Source organism: Caloenas nicobarica, chromosome 22 (assembly GCF_036013445.1).
Source record: "Caloenas nicobarica isolate bCalNic1 chromosome 22, bCalNic1.hap1, whole genome shotgun sequence".
Taxonomy (NCBI): domain Eukaryota; kingdom Metazoa; phylum Chordata; class Aves; order Columbiformes; family Columbidae; genus Caloenas; species Caloenas nicobarica.
The window spans coordinates 463903-485091 of record NC_088266.1 but is presented as its reverse complement, the minus strand read 5'-3'; the positions used below and the strand labels follow the sequence as shown (position 1 = coordinate 485091).

Here is a 21189-nt window from a genome sequence, read left to right as displayed (position 1 = left end):
GAATAGATTGTCCCTTCTGAACCCTCCTGTGCAAGGTGTGGGAGATGTGCCACCCTTGGATGACAGCAGCCACCACAACAATGCCCATAGGGGTGTGCAAAGGTGACTTCCAGCCCCTGTGAGCTCCCCACTGTCCAACCTCTTGGTTTGGGAGGGAACACACATACTCGTTGCATAGTGGTGTCTTGATATGCAGCACAGAAAGAGGCTACTGGCTTTTTGCCTGGCCGTGGTGGGCCATGAATTTGCTCCTCTCATGTGGACTCTTCCTCTCTCTTCCTCTAAGCAAAATGACGGGCAGTTCACCGTGATCCAGCTGGTGGGCATGTTGCGGGGCATCGCGGCAGGCATGAAATACCTGGCTGACATGAACTACGTGCACCGGGACCTGGCTGCCCGCAACATCCTGGTGAACAGCAACCTGGTCTGCAAAGTGTCTGACTTCGGCCTCTCCCGTTTTTTGGAGGATGACACCTCTGACCCCACCTACACCAGTGCACTGGTAAAGCTGCTCTCTGGAGGGGGAGGGAGGGGTGGTGAAGGAAGGAGTCAGGGAGAGAGAGGGGAGATTCCCTGTTGACCTGAGGAGCACTTTTTCAAAGTGTCAGCAGTGGAAATAAAGTGCCAGATGGGAAAGACCAATGAAATGAACCACAGAAGATTTTCTCTTGCAAGGTCTTGTCCAGTTGTCCAGTGACTGTTGATGGGCCCTATAGTCACTCCTGTATATAACTGAGCCTCTTCCAAACACGTCTGCAAACATGTCCCTGATAAAGCCAGAGTTGGGATGATGCATTGTACCCATCCAGCATGGTACTGAGATGCTGTCCTGACAGATTTGTTGCCAGAGCAGTAAGTCTGGGGGTTTTGTCCGATTGTGCTGCCCAGCTGTCCGGGAGGCCGTGATCCTTTTTCACGTCATGTCACAGGCTCGGCCCCAGGAACAACAGACTGAAGTGTGGGAGACTGTATGCTGGGAGAAGCCCTGCAGTACTAGATCCGAAACGTCCAGAGAGTATTCCTGAATTAGAGAAACTTTCCCAGAAATGGCTTCATGATCACCTAACAGCCTCCCAGGAACACCATGGTGACCAGTGACACAAGTGCCATTGGGGATTTGTGGCCTGTCTCAGGCTACAGAATGTGCGCTGGGACCAAAGGATAATTTGAAGACTTTGTTGTTATTCAGTGAGATTGCAGCCAGGAGTTCTCATAAATACCGTTGCTCGTGAAGGTGTACAGCATCGCTCTACAGTGATGCTACAGGATCAACGCCTACCTACAACATCTATGACAGGACTTCTTGGAAACAAGTATTGATAGAGCTGGGGTGCAATCTGTTAGAAATCATCCTTCCCAGATCTTTTAAAGTGGCCAGCAATGAGGTGTCTGGCACAGCTTTTAGTCAACTGTAACAGTAGGCGAATCCGTAACAAACACCTAAAAATGTGCACTTCTATTCTCATCTGAGCTTGTGTAACTCCAGACAACAACCATTTGACCTTACACAGTCATCCTATGACTTTTAGAAACACTGGTAACATTTGTTTTTGACAACGTGATCCTTACATCCAATTAACTTTCCCTTTGTTAAGCTAAATACATGGGAGCTTCTGGTGTTTACTGCTGTTTCCTGTTCCTATTATTGTGCCTGTCGCTTTCCTCTCTGTCATCTCTAATTTATTCTTCTTGATCTGCAGGTACAGTAGCAGGACATATATTATCCATAACCACAGAATATGCGCATCCGCGATAACAGAGTGCCAGAAGTAATATTATCTTTCCCTTCAAAATGCATCATCCTCAAACGTCCCAAGATGCATGAGTGGTTTTTATTATAATTAACTAATAATTATTATTCCCACAAGGAAACCCCAAGTATATCCAGTCTGTGATTTCTACTTTAGGACTTCTTTTTAGTCATTTTTAAAATCCACTGCTTGTCAGGAGCTCTGTTAAGAGTATGCCTGCTGGAGATAACATCATGTTTGGTATAGAATGCTTGGTCCTCCATCTCTTGTGGAAAACAAAGTATTTCTTCTGAGGTTTGTGGCTGTGAGAAGATTAATGAACATTATGTTTTGTCGCTGAATATCTACCACATCTTATTAAAGGTCTCCTAGAACTTAATGGGACTCGGACCCTGTATGTGCTAGAATAATGAAAAAAAGATAATGTTCCTTAATCTTCTCAAAGCCACAAAACCTAGACAATTTTGCTTATTTTCCAGCCCAGGGGAAGATATTCCCTTCAGAAGGTCCCTTGAGTTGTGAACGGCTCAAGTCCAAAGACCCTGGTGGAAATTCAGAACAATGTGTCTCTGTGTCCCCATGGTGTGCACATCGCTCATGCGCTTTGGTGCATCACTCCTCTGTGGGAGTGGGGAGTCCTTCTGATTTCTCCAGAGCTGCTGTTGCCCAGCAGGATCATGGAGACTCCAGTGCCCACTCAGTCCATCCCATTTCCCACCAGTGACCAAGCATGCCATACTAAAGAAGATGTTCATTCCCCCTGCCTCCAGAAATGGACAGGATCAAAAACTGCTGGATCACGTATGTCTCAACAAACAGACTGACACATGAGGAATTCCGCTCGAGAGAATGATCTATCACTGCCTTCGAAGAGCCTAGAGATGTAGAAAGCTGAAGAGACTGGTGTTCTAATTTGTTTCGTTCTGCTCTGGAGGTAGCTAGGTGACAGCAAAAGGGTGGAGGGAGATTCAGAGGGGATTAGTTTGGATTTTTCTGTGTTCATAGCCATTAATTTTTCTACAGAAGACCCTACTAGCACAATGGGCATTTTGTCATGCTGAAGATTGCGATGGCAGTAGGCAGGTGGGAGGAGCTGGACTTGTTTAATATGATGAAGAGGTGAGGGAACACCTACAAGTGACCTGTGGTACTTGAAGGGCAGTTACAAAGAAGACAGAGCCAAACTCTTTGCAGTGGTACCAATGATATAACAAGAGGCAACAGAAAAAATCATGGCTTGAGAGGTTCGAGGTGAATAACAGGAAAATCTTCTTCCCCAAGAGGGTTGTGCAGCCTTGGGAAAGGTCACCAAATAGGGGGAATCATCATCCTTGAGGGTTTCCCACACTTGGCTAGACAAGCCACAGCCATCCTGATCTAGCGACAGGGATATTCCTGCGGTCCTTTCCTTCTAGGATTTTACCAGCATATTGAAGGCAAATGTTTTGGACACTCATCTTTGTCAGTTCCTCTTGCTCCTTCGGTTACCATCCCCTTTGTTTTTTCCTGTAGGGTGGGAAGATCCCAATACGGTGGACAGCACCTGAGGCAATTCAGTACCGAAAATTCACATCAGCCAGTGACGTGTGGAGCTATGGAATAGTCATGTGGGAGGTGATGTCATATGGCGAGCGACCTTACTGGGATATGACCAATCAAGATGTGAGTTGTTAAGAAAAAAGGAGCAGAAACACTGAAATTGGGAGCATTGCAAGGCCAAAGCATGACTACAGCTAGACCCAACTGTGGCATGTTCAGAGCCTTCTCTGTCATGGGAGATGTGTCCAAGGTCAACCTCTTTGGAAGAAGTAATGGGGATAACTTTGGCTTTTGTTCTGGTCACATTTTGTTGCTGTGGCAGAGGTTAGGGACTGTCCAACACCCGCTGCAGTAGGACAGGGTTAATGTGAGCACCCTCAGGGGTGGTAGACAGATGTCCATGTGAAGGGGGAGCAGGTGGATGGAAAATGAAATGCTGCCACTGACCCGAGAGCTCCTGGAGCAGCAGGCAGCAGTTCATCTGCAGGAGACCACAGGATTTAGTGAAAGTCTGTTACAGAGTCACAGAATGGTTTGGGTTGGAATGGCCCTTTAAAGCCCATCTAGTCCAACTCCCCTGCCATGGTCAAGGACATCTTCCACTAGATGGTCATTAAATCTCCCATGGCAAACTTGGACTGTGGTGTGTAAGAAGCCAAGCAACTTATATGCAGCTAGAAGCTGAAACCGCAAGGTATTTCAGAACATGCTTAATTTTAAATATAATACTTCATGTGCAGAAAGCGTGTTTTCCCACCCTGCTGCAAGCATGGGTCTTGCAAACCTGCATGTTGCAGCATCTGCCTGGCTTCCAGCTTGTTTCAGAGCTGTCCTGGGCAATCCATCGGAAGCCCTCAGACTGCCACCTTCATCTCCATCACCCTGTGGGCCCCACAAAAAACCCTGCCTTACAGGGAGAGAGTGAGAGCCAAGCTCCAACTTGAGTCCTGCAACACCTCCTGCCCCAATGGAAAATCAGACCTTTTTCAAGTCAATATAACTCCATCCGTGCCATGCCAGGTTTTTCCAGAGTGGGACAATTTCTTCCCTAGTGCCTGGTGGGGAATTTGTTCAAGTGAGTCCTCAATGCCTGCAGCATTGAGGTATAGATATCATTGAGATGATATCTTAGCACCCTTGGCTGTTCATGGCCTTGCCACAGCCCCTAGCATACCAGAAAAGTCTTTGCATCGTTTGATCCAAAAGGAAAGAGGTTAGGGGCATGTCCTTCTCAGAAAGGGCAATTTCCTTCCTGTTAAGTTTCAAGCATTTCCTGCAGGCAGGTGTCACTGCCCTTGTCCCTGCCTTGGCATCCCTCTGTACACACAGCCTTCTGCTGTCCCCCTCCCTTGTCCTCTCCTAGACCTCTTCCCTCAGTGGTTTCTCCTGCCACAATCCCTGTGCTGCCGCAGCACCAATTCATCTGGCAGGGACGGCAGAGCCCCGTCTGTGGCGTGGCGCCCGTCCCCAGCCTCTTCTTCCCCCTCTTCTGCCGCAGGACATTGCACCCCAGGAGCCGTCACTACTTAACTACAGCTGATCTTCCCTGTGATTGAGAACATGGTATTAATATTCGCTGCAGATTAGCCTCCTGACCCTGGGGTGTGAGCGCCTGGGGAGGCTGCAGGGAGAGGAGACGGATCGTGCAGCCTGTGCCCCCTCGCGGGATGCGTCTGCTGGCAGCGAGCGGGCAGCTTGTCGGGAAACGGTTTCATCCGTGCTGTAGGCGAGCTCTTGATGCTTGTGTGATGACCCTTCCCAGCCCTGCTCGCTCCGTGCTTCCCCTCCCATCTGTCTCAGATAGATCTGCCATCCAGAGAGCTGGGAGAGGTGACAGGTCTCCTCTTGGAAGAGTCTCTGAAGGGGAACCAAGAGTTGCACGAAGCACACCAGCGGTGCCTCAGGTCAGACCTTCCCAGGCCCAGTGGGGCTCCGTCATGTCCAGCCGGGGGGCAGAGGGGAGGGAGCACTCTCACATCTGGCAGCAGCAGCGCCAGCCCCCGTCTGTCTGGGATCAGCCTGCCAAGCACCTTGGCCGTGCACACCAGTGTCTGGAGCACCCTCCCAGTCCATTCTCTTCCTGAAGCCACAGTCCGTCGTAAACCCTGCCAGATGCCCACCTCACACCCTGGATTGCTTGTCATGGATCTGCTAGCTACCCTCCCTTGGAGCAGCAGCCTTCTACCGCCACAGCACCCCCAGTGTCACCTTTCCACCAACCCTTCCCTGCTGTTCTCCCAGTCTCAACTGCAGTAATGTCAATTTTGTCTACGCAACCTTCCTGCTCAACAATATATTCACCACGCTGCTGTATGGGTATGGCTAGTCCTTCCCCAGGAGGGTGGTACAGCCCTGGGTAGCCCAGCAGGCAGATTTCTGTCCTTGGAAGTGTGCAGGACACAGTCATGGCAGCCTTGATCACACGGTGAGAATAGCCAGAGGCATTGAGATCCTTCCTCTGGACCACTGAGGGAGGGTTCTGTCAACCTCCCTCCCCTTTTTTATCATCTCTGTGGAGAGCTGGTCATTTCAAAATGCTGCCTCTGATTTCTCTTACTGCATTATCTCCACTTCTGGTTTTTATCCTCAGTTATGTTTTTTGTTGCCATGCACAAGCCTGTTTCTAGTGTCCAAGGCTCTTCTGCTCACCCCTCAGTGCCCGTGCTGTGAATATGACCGGAAGATGTGTAAGGAGAAGCCTGCCTGTCAGTGCCTCTGTTGGAGGAACATATGTCCCTGGAGGAAGCTGTGCAGTTCCGTCCGCCTTGATTTCCGAGGAAAGGACAGAGGGCTACAGGTGCAGAGTGACAGGGAGGCTGAGTTCCCCTTGAAGAAGATCCTCTAGCCCTTGTGCATGTGCTATTTCCGCTGAATACTGCAAGATCAGGCATTTTCCCATGTCATGTGGTGCAGTAGGGAGAGACCAAACAGGCAGCAGCCAAAGCCTTCCTGCGTTGGCCCGCAGAGCTGCAGTGTGACTTGGGCAAGCTGTAGCCAAGTTCTCCTGTGCCTGGCTCTTCTGACCAAGGTATTGGTCCTCCCACTGTGAGTTTCAGTTTGCATGTATGCGGGACTGTGGGCAGATCCAGCTCTTACTGCTGGCTCAGCACACCCAGCCCTGTCCCCTGGCATGACACTGTCACCTGGAAGGGCTGGGTTGTTGGCAGGAGTAGAAAGCACAACTGGAGGAAGGAAAGCACAGAGGGAGGTTCCCCTGTCTGTAACTCATGAGCAGACCCTTCACTGGATGGGGATGTTCTCCCAGTGAGCTGCTGGGTTGTGCTGTGTACCTGTCTGAAAACACGAACCCTTCTCTCTGAGTCGCCTTTCTCATGCCTGGAGCTGCAGACTCGCACATCCTTGTCAAGGTAGCAGGGATGGTCTCTTTTCCCAGATTAGGAGGCTGATGGGCACAGTTCATCACAAGTAGTCAGCACGGCTGCGTGTTGGCTGAGCATCATCTTAGAGGACAACATGACATGCAGAGGGCTGGAAGCTACGGCGTTGTGTTTTGCTACAAGAATAGGTGGCTGAGATGATGGGCAGCAGTAAGTGCAGGCAGAGCAGCGGCTTTATGGAATGGCTGGCTGTGCCAGCCACTCTCAGGATCCAAGAACAGAAACATTATGAGTTAAATAGATTTCATTGCCACCGTATTGTTCTCTTTTTCTCCTCTTGCAGGTAATAAATGCTATTGAGCAGGACTATCGGCTGCCACCACCTATGGATTGTCCAAATGCCCTTCACCAACTAATGCTTGACTGTTGGCAGAAGGATCGAAACCACAGACCCAAATTTGGGCAAATTGTCAACACCTTAGATAAAATGATCCGAAATCCTAACAGCCTGAAAGCCATGGCACCTCTCTCCTCTGGGTATGTATCTCTGTCTTCCTCTTGTCCTTTGGTTTCTATTTGCAGATCTGCTGTCCTTTGTGTGCTGGTGGGCGTTCCCGCATCTCTCTAGGATAGCTATTTTAGAGGCAGCTTGGCCTGCGTTGTTTGGTCCTTTATATGAAGGACAATAAAAGATGTAAAGGTCACTCTGGTCTCTCTCCTTGAGCAGGATAGATCTGGTGAACGCGGACAGCTCATTGAGTTGGGCAGTGTCCTGTGCACAGGTAGAGCAGCATCTTGGTTTCATGTACACATGAGTGGCTGGATGGATGTGGTCGTTTGGTAGTTGGCATTATGATGTTTCCCTGGACTGGGTGGGGATGCACCAACTTGTGGGAAGCACTGCCTCCATTGTGAGGATGTACTTTCTCCCCTTGTGTGCACCCAGGATTTTAGAGCTGCATCCTATCACCTTTGATGTGTCCTACCTCTCCTGTACAAACTGACCCAGAAAGACTTCTCTGATGCTCTACACAATCATTCCCTCAGTTGAACAGAGCACTTTCTGGGTGGTACTTCTTCATATGGTGCGGTGCAGGCACTGTGAATGGTGCTGGTCCAGGTCCCTCCAGCTGATGGAGGGTGCAGAAATACGTGTGCTTGCTGCTGTCTCTTCTGCTCATTGCCCATTTCTGTGTTTCAGGATGAACCTCCCCCTTCTTGACCGCACAATCCCAGATTATACCAGCTTCAACACTGTGGATGAATGGCTGGATGCCATCAAGATGAGCCAGTACAAGGAGAGCTTTGCCAGTGCTGGCTTCACCACCTTTGACGTAGTGTCTCAGATGACTGTAGAGTAAGTTCCCAGGCTTCTAGTCCCAAATCACAAGGAGAAGTCTCAGTAGTTTAACAACAGTTGGTCGTTATTGAATTAGTTTTCATTTTCACATGATGTAGCTTTACTTTTATAGAATTTGTTGCTTGGTGGACCCACTTTTAGTCTATTCGGTTTCTGCAGAGCTCTCAATTCTGCAGGCTCTGTCTTGTCTCCAGACTGTGCATCTGTCTGTCGCTCCATATCTGCAAAATTCGTTTCCACGCTATCATGCTGCATCTCCCCACTGTGAAAACCAAAACCCCCTCAAGGGTCTCCAGAACCCCAGCATGGAACAAATGGAGATTTCAGGCCAGCATCAGGCAATTCTCCATCCACTCGAGAGCGCTTTTAGACTCTGCAGTCACTTGGACGTCTGGCTTGTTGGTGATGGAGACAAGCAGACTGCAAACAAATTTGTGTCTGAGAAAGGCCTCTGAAAGTCCAGATGATTTCAAGTTTGTTCTGAGTTGTCCTGCACCCGCTAAAAACATCCCTCAGTGACAAAACCTTAGCAAGTTCTTCAGAGAAAGCAAGCAGCTGAAATCCAATCGTGGTGTTTTTTGAAATCCCTTGGGACTAGCTGGGCTTTGATGCCTCTGGTGAAAGGTTTGTGGTTGGTTGCAGTTAGTTTTAGAAACCCTGCCTAAGAAAGCACCGAGCATTAAAGCCATCTGTAAGTGCTGCAACGTCTCTGTGCCTGGTAACCAGGAGGATCTTTGGATTTGGTGCTTAATTCCAGACTTTAAATCTACCAATGAATCAGAATCCATTCACGCAAACAGCCAAACTTACCTTTTCTGGCTTTTCGTTCTTATTTGCTGCCAGGAAAATCACGTGGTAATTCTGACTGACTGAGTGTATCTGTGGTACAACCCCAGGGCCCTGGGGATGGTTCTGGCACACTACAGGCTGTGTTCGTACAGCAGGAGGAGTGTCCATAAAATCTGAAGGACAGAGAAGAACAACTTTGACCAAACTGGGATATCACACCTGCACCACAGCCCAGCCCTGCCTGGCTTGTGTCATATATAACAGCAAACAGTCCAGCTCATGAAGTCTGTTTTTTCACAGACATGCTCAGTGTCCCTTAAATGCCACTGCTCCCTGTCCATTACCAGGTCCCACACAATATGTCCCATGCTCCTCTTCAAGTGCCTTCATCACAGTCACAAGGGTGTCCTCAGCTCATGTCCCCACCGGTTTTGACAAACCTCCCTTTCCCATTTCTCACCTGCTCGACTGATCATAATAATAGAGAGAACGACCCTCCAAGTTCCTTTTCCTTTGGAAGTCATAGAATAGTTTGTGTTGAAGGGCCCTTCCCAGCCCCGCCAGAGCCCCCCTGCCATGAGCAGGGACATCTGCACCAGCTCCGGTTGCTCAGAGCCCCGTCCAGCCTGGCCTGGGATGTCTCCAGGGATGGTTCAGCCACCACCTCTCTGGCCAACCTGGGCCAGGCTCTCACCACCCTCAGGGGCGACAATTTCTTCCTCACGTCCAGCCTGAATCTCCCCTCCTGTAGTTTAAAACCATCACCTTTTGTCCTATTGCAACAGGCCCTGCTTAAAAGTCTGTCCCCATCTTTCCTCTCAGCCATTTTTGAGTCCAGAAAGGCTGCACTAAGGTCTCCCCGGAGCTTCTCTTCTCCAGCTGAACCCCCAACTCTCCCAGCCTGTCCTCCCAGCAGAGCTGGTCCAGCCTCGGGTCATTTCTGGGGCTCCTCTGGCCCCTCTCCAGCAGGTCCATGTGTGTCCTGTGCTGAGGACCCAGAGCTGGACCAGCCCTGCAGGGGTTCTCACCAGAGCGGAGCAGAGGGGCAGAATCCCCCCCAAACCTGCTGCCCACGGGGCTGGGGATGCAGCCCAGGGCACCATTGGCTTCTGGGCTGTGAGCACACATGGCTGGGTTGTTTCCAGTCTCTCATCCCCAGAACCCTCAAGTCCTTCTCCGCAGGGCTGCTCTCCATCCGTCCGTCCCCAGCCTAGATTGATACACCACCTTCTGATGTTTGCTGGTCTTTGCAGAAGCAGATAATCATGTAAGTGGAGCTGAACTGCCATGAGACACTGTTTTCTTCAAATTTGCATAGCCAGCAGAGTGTAAATGTTTACTTAATACTGCTTCAGTTCACCGAATCCACATGTTTTCAGCACTGACCTACTTGAAAGGTTTCTCACTGGTTTGTCTGCAGGCTGGGACACCTGGGCTGCCAAAGGATCTATGTCCAGGGCAGAGAGCTTAGGAAGCACAGGGCTCTGCAGAGCCACAGACTTATTGTGGTTTACAGACATGAGTGAAGACTTCAGGCTTTGTTCCCAATCAGAACAAAAGCAAAAGTCCAAGTGCCAAACTCTTCCAGGGAGGAAAGTTCCCTGGCTCAGCACAGCTGGCTGTGGCAGAGGATGGAATGAAAGCCCTTCAGCAAGAAAAGCAACCGCTGCGAGGGACACCATCCTGGGTGCCAGAGTTGTGTAGTGTGTTAGCAGGTTTCCAGTTGCTTTGCTGAGCACGAGGCTGGGCAGCAGCAAAGCTGTGGCTTGGATTCACTGATCTCAGAGGACATGGGTGTGAAGCATGCTCCAGGGGTGGTCTCCAGTCAGTTGCCACCAGCCAGAATGTGTCAGTCTATGGCATACCCCCATGACCAGCTTTCCTTCTTCATGCTCCTTTTGTGTGAACAAAGAGACAAGGTCTAAAGCAAGCTCTAAAGCAAATGTACTGACTCATGTGCCAGTCATGCTAGAGGATTTTTTCCCACCTTTCCTTGGAGCTCCTTTTTACCCTTCTTTGCCCATTGACTTTTACTCTAAAACAGAAGAGGGTTTTGCCATGCTTCCTCTTGTAAGTCTGTTCCTGACACTCAAGGAAGGAGAAAGGCAACTGAAAATCCTCATGAATTCCACCCGTTCCCTGATCAGAAGAATTCATGACTGAGATTTATCCACCAAGAGGGAGCTGAGTAGCAAACTCGGCTGGAGTGATCACAGATAGGAACAGTGCAGAGTCACAGTCATGCTCTTGGCATGACCTTTACTTTTCCCAGATGCGTAACACCTATGAAAAATAGAAGCAGTGCGAAAAATAGATTGCCATAATTTAGCAAAGAGGATAACTAGCAAAAGTTTATCGCTTCATGGCATCATCAGATCAAAGCAGAAGTGCCAAGAACAGCCATCGTCTGCACTGAGGGAGTGAGATTCACCCTGATGAGGGTGTAGCACATGCTGTTCCTGGGTCTCCAGGGGTGAAAAAAATGGGTTACTGTGTCACAAAATGAGAAAGAGGATCCAAACATGTAAAGAAAAAAACCCAAAATGATACAAGGCTGGAAAACCCAAGGCAAATCCCCATACAAGCAGTGAGCAGAGCCTGTGGTATTTGGTTTCACACTCTTGATTGAGGCTTCCAGCACTCTGGGGACATTGCAGGTAGGTAGCAAATGAAAAGACGGGGAGGATAAGCCAGGAAGAGTCAAAGAGGAAGACTAGAGGTTTCACCAGGTTTGCATGCATTTGTCACATTTATGGAATAAATCTGTGGAGACTTCAGCTCCCTACACATCGCGCTCCAGCGGGATGGTCATACATGGGCTTGTTCTTCCGTGAGAAAATGTCTTCTGATATTTATGCAGTGTTTGTTTCTTTTCCTCCCAAAGGGACATTCTGCGAGTTGGGGTCACTTTAGCAGGACACCAGAAGAAAATTCTGAACAGTATCCAGGTGATGAGAGCACAGATGAACCAAATTCAGTCTGTGGAGGTTTGATAGCTACGTGTCCTCCTACTCCTCTTCCTTGAGGCCCTGCTCCCCTTTGCCCCTGTATGTCTGAGCTCCAGTTCTTGAGTGTTCTGCATGGACGAGAGACAGGCAGCTGCTCTGAGGATCACGGCAACAGGAAGAAACGCCCTGTCATCAAAAATGAGATGTTGCCAAGAGCTTCTAGAATTTAAGCAATGGAAAAAGGGAACAAAAAAAGACAACTATTTTGAAACAAACAAACACACAAAAAACTCTATGAAATATTTTTAAATAATAATAAAGCAATTACATTCTTGAAAAAGGCTCCAAGACCAATGGGAGTCTCCAAAGGGAGAGAAAAGAGCAGCTTCATCTATTTCCTCTTGCACAAGGCTGCTGCAGCTGGGCCCGTTCACCTCTGGAGCAATGAGACTTTTTCAAGAAGATGAATGCAAAGAAAGGCCACGAGAAGCACTTCTCTTTCTCCCATGGGATGGTGGCTCTGGGAATGTGCTGCAGCCAGCAGCCCTACCTGAAAATCCCTGTTAGCAAATCAAAGGGGAGAGAGAGCTGAAGCTCTTTGGTGCTGTGGAACCAAGTGCATCTCAGAAATCGATGGACTTCTTCAAAAGCTGAAGACTTTTTTTAAAAAAAACAAAAACAAATACAAATAAACTGAGACTAGAAGAGGCTGTTTCCGACAAATGAGAAGGAATCTGTAATGCTTGGGGGGGTGGGGATGGGGAAAACCAATCCTTTTTACATCTCTTATTTTCTCTTGTCATGGAACAGTTTTGTGAGAGACAGTTTCCTAAGGGTCCGTCCATCTACCCTCCAATGGCATCATTGTCTCATACATATCATATGCACAAGACTTTTAGTGATGTCCTCACTAGATGCCAATGATCTTTTCCCGGAAGACTTCCCAAGTACAGTATGTAGTAGTTTTTGATTACAAATGCTGACGTGTACCTTTATTTTTCGGTTGTCATTGTTGGGAGATTTGTCCTTTTATCTTGTTTTGTTAAGACCAGTTTGTGAGTTTGGGGTTGGAAATTTTTGGTTGGTTGGGTTTTTTTTTAATGAAAAAGAAATTACATCTCCAAGCATCATATCATTCAAGAACTTAAAACCCTTCCCTGCGGAAGGAAAAATTGCAGCTTATTGACAATATGCCAGGAGAAAAATTTTTTTATATGCACATTTCCTCCCGTTTGCTTGTTTGTTGTTTTGCAATTTGTCAGGGCCCGGCAGATGTTTCTAACTGTTGGGTTTCCAGTTGCTTGCCAAGATGAAATGACCACCTGCTCAATTCAGGGTTGCTGGTGCTGGGGAGAGCAGCATCACAGAGGGTTTGGGAGGGGGGTGGGTGGTTTGTATTGGGGAGAGAAAGACAGGAGGGTGGGTGAGTTGTGGGAGAGAACAATGGCTCCACAGCTGGATGTCAGAGCCTTTTGGAAATGTCTGACTGCTAGGAAGGTGGCAGGTTGGTGCATGTACCGCAGAGAGGCAGGTTGAGCCCGGGTCTCTAAGGGGAGCTCGCGGCACGTGGTTTCTTGGAGTCCGAGTTGGGTGAGCTGCCAGGGTGTGGATGGTTCACTATAGTAACCAAACCGTGCAGATGTGCTCTGGGGCCTTCGGGCACCCAGTTCCTTCATTAGATGATGTGCTGGGGGCTCTGAAGTGGCTTCAGTCTCGGTCACTGCGAGGAGACCCTGCAACAGCAAAGGCAAAAAAACTCTGATCTGGTAGCTCAGGTTCCGGAGGCAAAATTCTGTGGTTGAAGTCGAATGGTCAATCAGTGGATTTACAAATAATGGAAATAAATACTTCAGTTACTGACCAGGTCTTTGATATGTGTAAATGCCAACGGCCAAGTGCAGGGAGGCTACAAGTGAGAATTGGACTTATTCTCCCTGTTCAGCTCCACCTCATATCCATTTAAACATGCCTACGACCACCCCTCTCTGGCCACGTGTGGCACATTTCCACACATCTCCTGGCCATGGCCAGCATAACTTGTGTTTACAGGCCCTTGTCTGCCGTTGCCATGTCATTCCTACGGTTCTCCACTCGTTTTCAGCAGCATGCGGTGTTAAAGGCATGTTCATTGGGAGCTGGTTTGCTGTTTTTCCAGGAGCTGAATCCAGGAGGAAGTGTGTCTGCTGTGGGTGAAACTCCCAAGCTGTCTAGACCTCTGTGGCCAGACATCATCTCCCTAGACTGCTTGTAAATATGGGGCCATTTATAAAATATGTAGTGTTTTCTGCTTTCAGACCAGATCCAACAATGAAGCACTTCTGAGTGGCAGCAAGTGAGAGTTACTGCTCTGCTCTGCTCTTGCAGCGTCCCAATATTTGGTGCACAGCTTCAGCAGCGGGGACCTCACCTGGAGGAGTGTTCCCTCCAGCCCCTATTCGTCTGAAATCTCTAGTGCAGGATTGTATTGCATTTGTATGTAGCATTTCGTGTTCTTGCATCCAAAAGTGCATCTCTAGTCACGTAAACATCAGTAGCAGGTGTGTGCTGGGTGCACAGGGACGTATTCTGTGCTCAGTGTCCACAGTCCATCCCCTCTGAGTGCAGTGCCATTGCTCTACATCTCTTTCAGGTGGCAGACTGTGATGTAGAGAGAGGGATGAGAGGACTATAGGCATGTTGTATGCAGGTGGTGTCTGGACGTAACCAGCTCTCTGTCCTGTATCCAGCCTGTTTTATTTAGCCTGTGTATCTATAGCCAAGGGACGCTTTTAATGTCCTTACATTTAAAAATCACTGCTCCTGGTCAGGAAATGGACTCAAGTTTTAAAGAGCAGCATGCAAAAATCAATGGTGTCAACTAAACCACACGAAGTGCTTGCAGAGGACGCAGAGGAACAAGCAGTTTCTCTGTGCACCCTGTCCTGTAGGAGCGCGGAGCAGCAGTGAGAACTGCTCACATGGCACGTCTCCGTCTCACATTGTAGCTGCTGTATTTTAACAAGGAACAGTTGTCAGTCTTTCCCAAAGGCATGTCTGAAGCTGCTTGGTGGCAGTCCAGGGTGAGGGAAGCATGGTGGTGTGCCAGGTTGTCTAGCCACAGCCAACCGGCTACTTTGTGCACAAGGAGCTTTACAAGGAGAACTGTCTGTGTAGAAAACTCACCAGCAAATTCCTGTGAGGCAGCCATGTGGAAGGAGCACGTGATGCCCTTCAGTTGTCCTTCCCAGACAATTCTTGACTGTTCTCTGCCATCCCTCACATTCCAGTGGACACTAAGGAGGAGCAATGGCCAGTCATTATTAGACAGGGCTTGGAAGGGCACTTCAGGTCTTCTTCATTTGGAGACATTTTGTCTTAATGCACTGAATCTCCTGGCTAACTACCATTATACACATCTACCTATCAGACCCAGCGCACTGTGAAGGACAGGACCATATCCAGCTCAGTGCCACCACTCGCCAAAGCCGTGGCAGCTGTCTGCAGGACAGAGAAAGCACATCCTCGTCTCTTCTTCTGACCAAAAATCACATGGTGTTGGTACTGAGAGTAACACATTCCCGTCTGTTTGTACCAGGCATCACTGTGACATCTGCCTGTATTTGACTGTGTAGGACTAACGGAGAACTGGACCTTAAATAGAAATGATCCTTAAAAGACCGCAATTTTCTGCATCCCTCAAGCTCTCCTGGGAGCACGAGGAACCAAGTTCCTGTAAAGTACTTTGGTTGTAAATGCCTCTGGAGCATGCTCCAGTGGAGGGCAGAGTCACTTTCTTAAAGTGACTTTAACTTATTTATTTCATGAGTATCAAATGTACTGCTATGACATGTGAGTCTAATGGCAAAATTCAGCTTCATGGAGAGAACACGTAACAAGGGGAGAGGGCACTTGCTAACATTGACACTGTGAAATACCGTTGTGCATGTGCATGTGTGCATGTGTGAATATTTAACAAAAACCAGGACGATGAGATTTTCAGGCAGCTCATTGCAATTTTCACATTCCCCCTCCACCTTTCAAGCCTCCTCCCAGACCTGCCCTCTCCTCTGTTTCCTACTGCCATCTGCTGCTGAGGGTCACCCTGGCAGCTGGTAGCAGAGCTGAGCAGGATGCTGGGTTGAAAATACCGAGTTGGTTGGCCAGTGAGAAGTTCAAATCATGCAGACAATCATGGGGCAGAGTGGAGAAAGCAAAGTATATGTGGATAATAAAAAGTTAAGAGAGTCTCCATGCTAATATATTTAGTGGTTTAGTGGGTCATTTTCAGCTGTTGCCAGCAGCTCTTTATCTGGATTTAACAGCACAGGGGTGTGCCAGAAAAAAGGAGAAAACCAACTTGTGGAGTATGGCACTGCCTTGAGGAATCGCTTGCCCTTGCCACCTGTGGGGACACAGAAACAGGGCACTATGACCTGCACTCCGCCTCCCCAAATTATCTTCCTCCCTCCCCAGTAAAATCTCAGAACTAGCTTCCATAAACGTAATGGAGATTTGTGGGTTTCAGCAGCTGAGGAGCTGCTTGCTACAGCCTGATTTCTCCTCTCCATAGCATCCTCAGTACCAAGCAGTAGTTTTCATTGGCAGTAATCCACGCTTGGAGCTTCCACGTGGTCCAGGTGAATGTGACTGTCACAGGGTTCACAGGTTATGCAGTATTAATTTAGTATTATAATTCAAATGTAGAGTTTTATCCCACAACTCCCTACCAGTCATTATATAGCAGAGTCATCTTCTTAGCATCACTGAACCAGTACACACCTCTGTTAGCGAGAAGAGAACCGTATGTAGGGAAGCATATAAAATAGTACCCGTGCAGGGCTGAGGAGAGAGCAGTGCTACATCTTCAGGTAGCTCTGGCTTGGAAGATCTGCCATGAAGAGTCTGTTGAGCAGCCACAGCCGCAGGCTCTGCTCCCTCCACTGGCTGCTTAAGCACCATCCGTTGCACAGTTGCCTCCTGGTCTGGCATGTCATGAGCTAAGGAGGATATTTTATCAGTATTAGGTGTTGGCTATACTAATAATGCTTTTCCCACACCCCTTGAAGTTGTTCTTTGAATTGGTGTTAAAGGAAAGGTTCTTTCGCAGTAATCATCACGCAGTCTGCCGATAAGCAGTGGCCTGTAGAGAAAAACCTCTTGGTGGGTTTGAGCAGTTGAGAAAACTTCTTGTTACATTTTCCAGGCTGATTTGTATAAAACCTGGAGTCAGGGCTTGAACTCTACTGCATCATTAACAGTTGTATCCTCTGATAATATAATAAAACTGTGGCTGCCTTGGATGTTTAAATCCAAAGTGTGTGGAAGTATCACTGTTGTCTGGTTTGTTTTAGCAGACTCTATTTTTTAATGTATTCCATCTTCCTTTCTGTATGTCTAACTCGAGGTTCATTTAATGTAGGTCTTTTCCATCTTCAAAATTTTTACATACTTACAAGTTCTTTGCATATACGATTCAGCGTTTCCTCCTTCAAAGGTATATGAACCGCTAATATAGCAACAACTTCATTTTTATATTCTGCTGACTATTATCCAATGCCATAAAGGCATCCTAAAAATTATCTTCTTTGCTGTGTTCTCCTCCTTTTACACTGCAGTCTCTTAGTGAGCTGGTGTTTGACATGCTTTCATCTCTAGGACCAATACTCCTTTATATCAATCAATTAAGCCAAAGGATGTGTCCTCAGAGTTGCATGATCTGAGCTGTAACTGCTTGCAGTCAACACAACCACATTCTGTCCTGGAGCTCTAGTCTGTGGCTTGAGCACTGGTCCTGTCTTACTCATAGCGTTGGTTCCACCATGTTCACAACTCACACAATTCTGCCACTGGCTGTCTTACAAGCAATTCCCACCAAAAAAATTATCTTCTGTATGTTTTTTTTCATCTTGTCATTGCTGAGAGCTGCTTGAGTCCTCCTACTATGCAGAATATATGTGGGGTTTTTTTTTATCTACAGTCACATTTTGGCCTTGTCTTTAGTCTTCTCCAGGATGACTTTGCTTCTTATAACTATTGAGCCCTTCCCAAAGACCGGACACAACTTTGGTCTGTGTTCGCTTCCATATGTGTTGCAATATTCCGTAGTTCTCCTGGAAAGCTCCCTGCACTGTCCGAATATTTCCTGGAATTTACTTTATTAGTCTCCCTCTGTTATTCCTGCCAACTCCACCTACAAATGTTACTTGCAGAAATTGGAGTCTGTAAGCAAGAAGTCCTCTCTCCCCACAAATCTTTCTCTTAATCTATATTCTCAGCTGTCTTACAATTGATTCAGCAGTTTCTCTCCCCCTTTTTTTTTGTGATTCTGTAAGAAGTTTCTCTGCAGTCCTGTGCTTGCAGGAGTGCAGCAGCAGTCCCACTTCTGTAGCACCATCTGATCACTGACTTGCTCGCTCCAGCCACAGACTGATAGATATTCATAGTGTCCCTTATTGCCATTCCTGCAAACAAGGCACAAGACTTGACCTTGTGTGCCTCTTTTTTTTCAGGAAATACATTTTGCCTTCAAGAAAAAAGAACAACAAATGTTTAGTTGATTCTTTTCCAGCTCTTTCATTCCAGCAAGTTTCAGGAATTTTTCAGTTGCCTCAACTGTACTTCTACCTCTAAGGTCAGTCGTCAGCTCCTGCACAGATGTCATTCTGTATCCTTTGATGATTCCTACTAAGTCTAGGAGGAAAGGATTAAACTTTGTCAAGTCTTTAATAGCCAAACAGCTGTGTTAGCAAAAACTAATGGAAGGAGTTGAAGGAGTCTAGGGGGAAACACATTATTCTAACCTCAGGTTTAAGCTGACAGTCCCTTTTCCCCTGAGCCGCCCTTCTTCTGCACTTCCACCCCTCTGACTCCAGTTTGTGGGGAGTGAGCTGGTTCGTGAGTCTGGGAGATGGAGGTTGACAAAAGCACCAGACTCCAGCTGAGCATTGTGGACCCCAGCCTGAGACAGATGATGTGTCAAATCCACACCCTTGTTTGGCCTTTACTAGTGGACAATAAATGTGAAGTGTCTGATTGGTAACAAATACGAGCATCTCAGTGGCCTTCACACGAGAATGTTGTTATAAGCCAGCAAACCTCTGATGTGCGGCTTCTCAAATACCAGCAGTACTTTGTTCTCAACTCAAAAAGGATACACAGAAACTAAGAAATACAGAGATGTGGGCCTCAGGAACAGCCAGAAGTCTTTGGGAGGTAAAAAAGATAAACATTTTAATTCTTGGTCTGGCAGAGTTAAACCATGATGATATAACATTTCATGCCATTAAATCAGGAAAGATGTGAGTAAGGTGAATAAGCAGTAGTCACTGTTTCTCACAATAAAAGCACTAAGACATATTCTTTGGCATAAAGCACAATCATTGAAGGGTAGAACTAATTGCTGGAGGACACTGATACCATGCACTTGATGGATTCAAAAGATGACTGGACAAATTTGTGAAAGAATAATCTCCTCAACACAAAAATACCTCATCCAGTTTTTCTGGGTCATGGACATCTGGGGGCATGGGGTGTATAACAGCATTCCTACAGCACTTCTTTTTATACCATCGCATTCTTGGGACTGGCACATTTTAAATCTCTTAAAAGCCCAAACACTGAGCATCATTGATTTTCCACTCTTCACTCTTTCTGGTGAAGGATTTCTGTGTGGAGCCAGAGGGCTTCCCGTGTCAGGAAAACACTTGCATCCTCCTCCCAGTTCCTTGTGTAACACAAGGCATCCCTGGGGCTCAACACTGTGGTGTGTCAGCAGTGCCTCAAACAGCAGTAATGGCACAAAAATTGAGACTATCTTGATGATCCATCATGCTCTGGGTGTGGAAGCTGTCTATGGAAGCATACTTGCCTCAAACCTTCTTCTATATTTCAGAGAACCTGATACACAGAGAGGGCTGCTGGGGCAAGGAGAGGTCCCTTTCCTTCTTTCCGTCCTCTGTGATGGTTTGGGTTCTGACAATGAGACTGTTTCCACTCTGCATGAGGAGGTTGGCTCAGCCTGCGGGAGCAGTCACTGCTGGTTGCTTGGGTGTCTGACCACGAATCCAAATGGACCCACGAGAACTGCCTCAAGGATGAAAATGCAGAAAAGGAGCCTGGAAAAAGCTTCTAAAATGGGCAAAGAGGTCTTGGTGCAAAGGAGTGATTTAGGGCTGGGCTGGGTGTGTGCAGTGAAATCCCAGAGGCACCCAGAGCAGACACTGAGCGCCGAGGGCTCCAGGACGAGATAAAGACAGGTATTAAATGCAAGGTTCAGTTGTGAGTGCTGGCTCAGCTCTGAAGCCGAACTTGGGGTTTATGACCTGGAGACAACTTGGATCCAGGTGAAAAAAACCCTTCTGCTGCTTAGGCTGCCTTTGTAGCATAAGTGAAAAGCTATTTGACGTGGGCAGTGATTTATTTCCCTCTGCAGAGCAGGCCAGGATGTGGGAGAAGGGTCTGTCTGGAGCAGAAGCGGTCCCTGGTTGTATAGTCCCGGCACCCTGCAAACCCTTGTAAGCTGTAGGAGACCAGGGCAGGGACACAATGTTTGGTGTACTTGTACTTCTTGCTTGGCCCCCTCTGCGCTCTGATCTCCAGTGGGGACTGGAAGGGAGACAACCAGAGTCTTTCTAGCTGATGATTTTATATGGTCTCTGATGGGTCCTTTTTTCTCTGAAAATCCCAAGTCCTTTGTTTATGATCCCAGGAGCACTTGGGTCAGATGAGAACCACAGCTTTTATTGTAGGACAGCCAAACCCTCACTTGAGGAAAACAAGTTGTAGGGCTATGGCTTTCATGTTGGCCAGCCCAGCTTCTAGTGACCATTGTATCTGTTCCCACCATACCTGAGCACCTCACTGTCTGTAAAACACGTGTCCTAGAGGTAAGCCAAGGCTTTCCACCAGACTGAGGTACAGACAAATAAAGACTGACAGCCACAAAGAACTCAGGGTGCAATTCTTGTTTAAACAGCTGAGTTAAAATTGCAGGAGTTCCCAAAATACTGTGGTATTCTGGAGTAGGAACTTGCTCAAGGTCACACAGGTTGTAGTTAGGTCCCTCAGGCCAGCAGAAGCACTGAGCATCTTGCCTCCAAGCTCCAGAGCTTTCTTCCAAGCTGTTCAACAGAGGAAGGAAGGGAGACATCCCAGCTCACCCTACCCAGAATCAGCTGTGTAGAGAGTGGACAAGTCTGGTCACCCCTGTCCCATCAAACAGTGAGAAGATCTGGGCAGGGAAAAACCTGACTTGAGCAGGCGTGGAAGGAAAGACTCCCTGGTGGGTGAGGAAGTTGGAAAAACTAAACATGAGCTTGGACTCAGATAACTGCAGTTTGTAGGTGCCCGGACACATGCCCCTTCTGCAAGGAGAGAATTACAGAATCACAGAATGGGAGCAATCACTGGTTCACACATGCCCAGAATGCGAGGCTGTGGCCCTTCTCCTAGGTCATCCAGATTCTCCTGCTGAGGTCCTGGCATGG

General features: G+C 47.8%; 1 protein-coding gene across 2 annotated transcripts in view; it reads left to right on the top strand.

Moving 5' to 3' along the window:
- Positions 1-12447, top strand: part of EPHB2 (EPH receptor B2) — a 134387-nt gene extending 121940 nt beyond the window's left edge. For both annotated transcript variants that reach the window (XM_065650237.1, XM_065650236.1), the window contains exons 12-16: positions 287-502; positions 3264-3413; positions 6972-7165; positions 7830-7985; positions 11662-12447. In XM_065650237.1, the coding sequence (XP_065506309.1) occupies positions 287-502; positions 3264-3413; positions 6972-7165; positions 7830-7985; positions 11662-11770 (825 nt within the window). In that variant the 3' untranslated portion in view covers positions 11771-12447. The remainder of the gene's footprint in view (positions 1-286; positions 503-3263; positions 3414-6971; positions 7166-7829; positions 7986-11661) is intronic.
- Positions 12448-21189: the final 8742 nt, after the last annotated feature.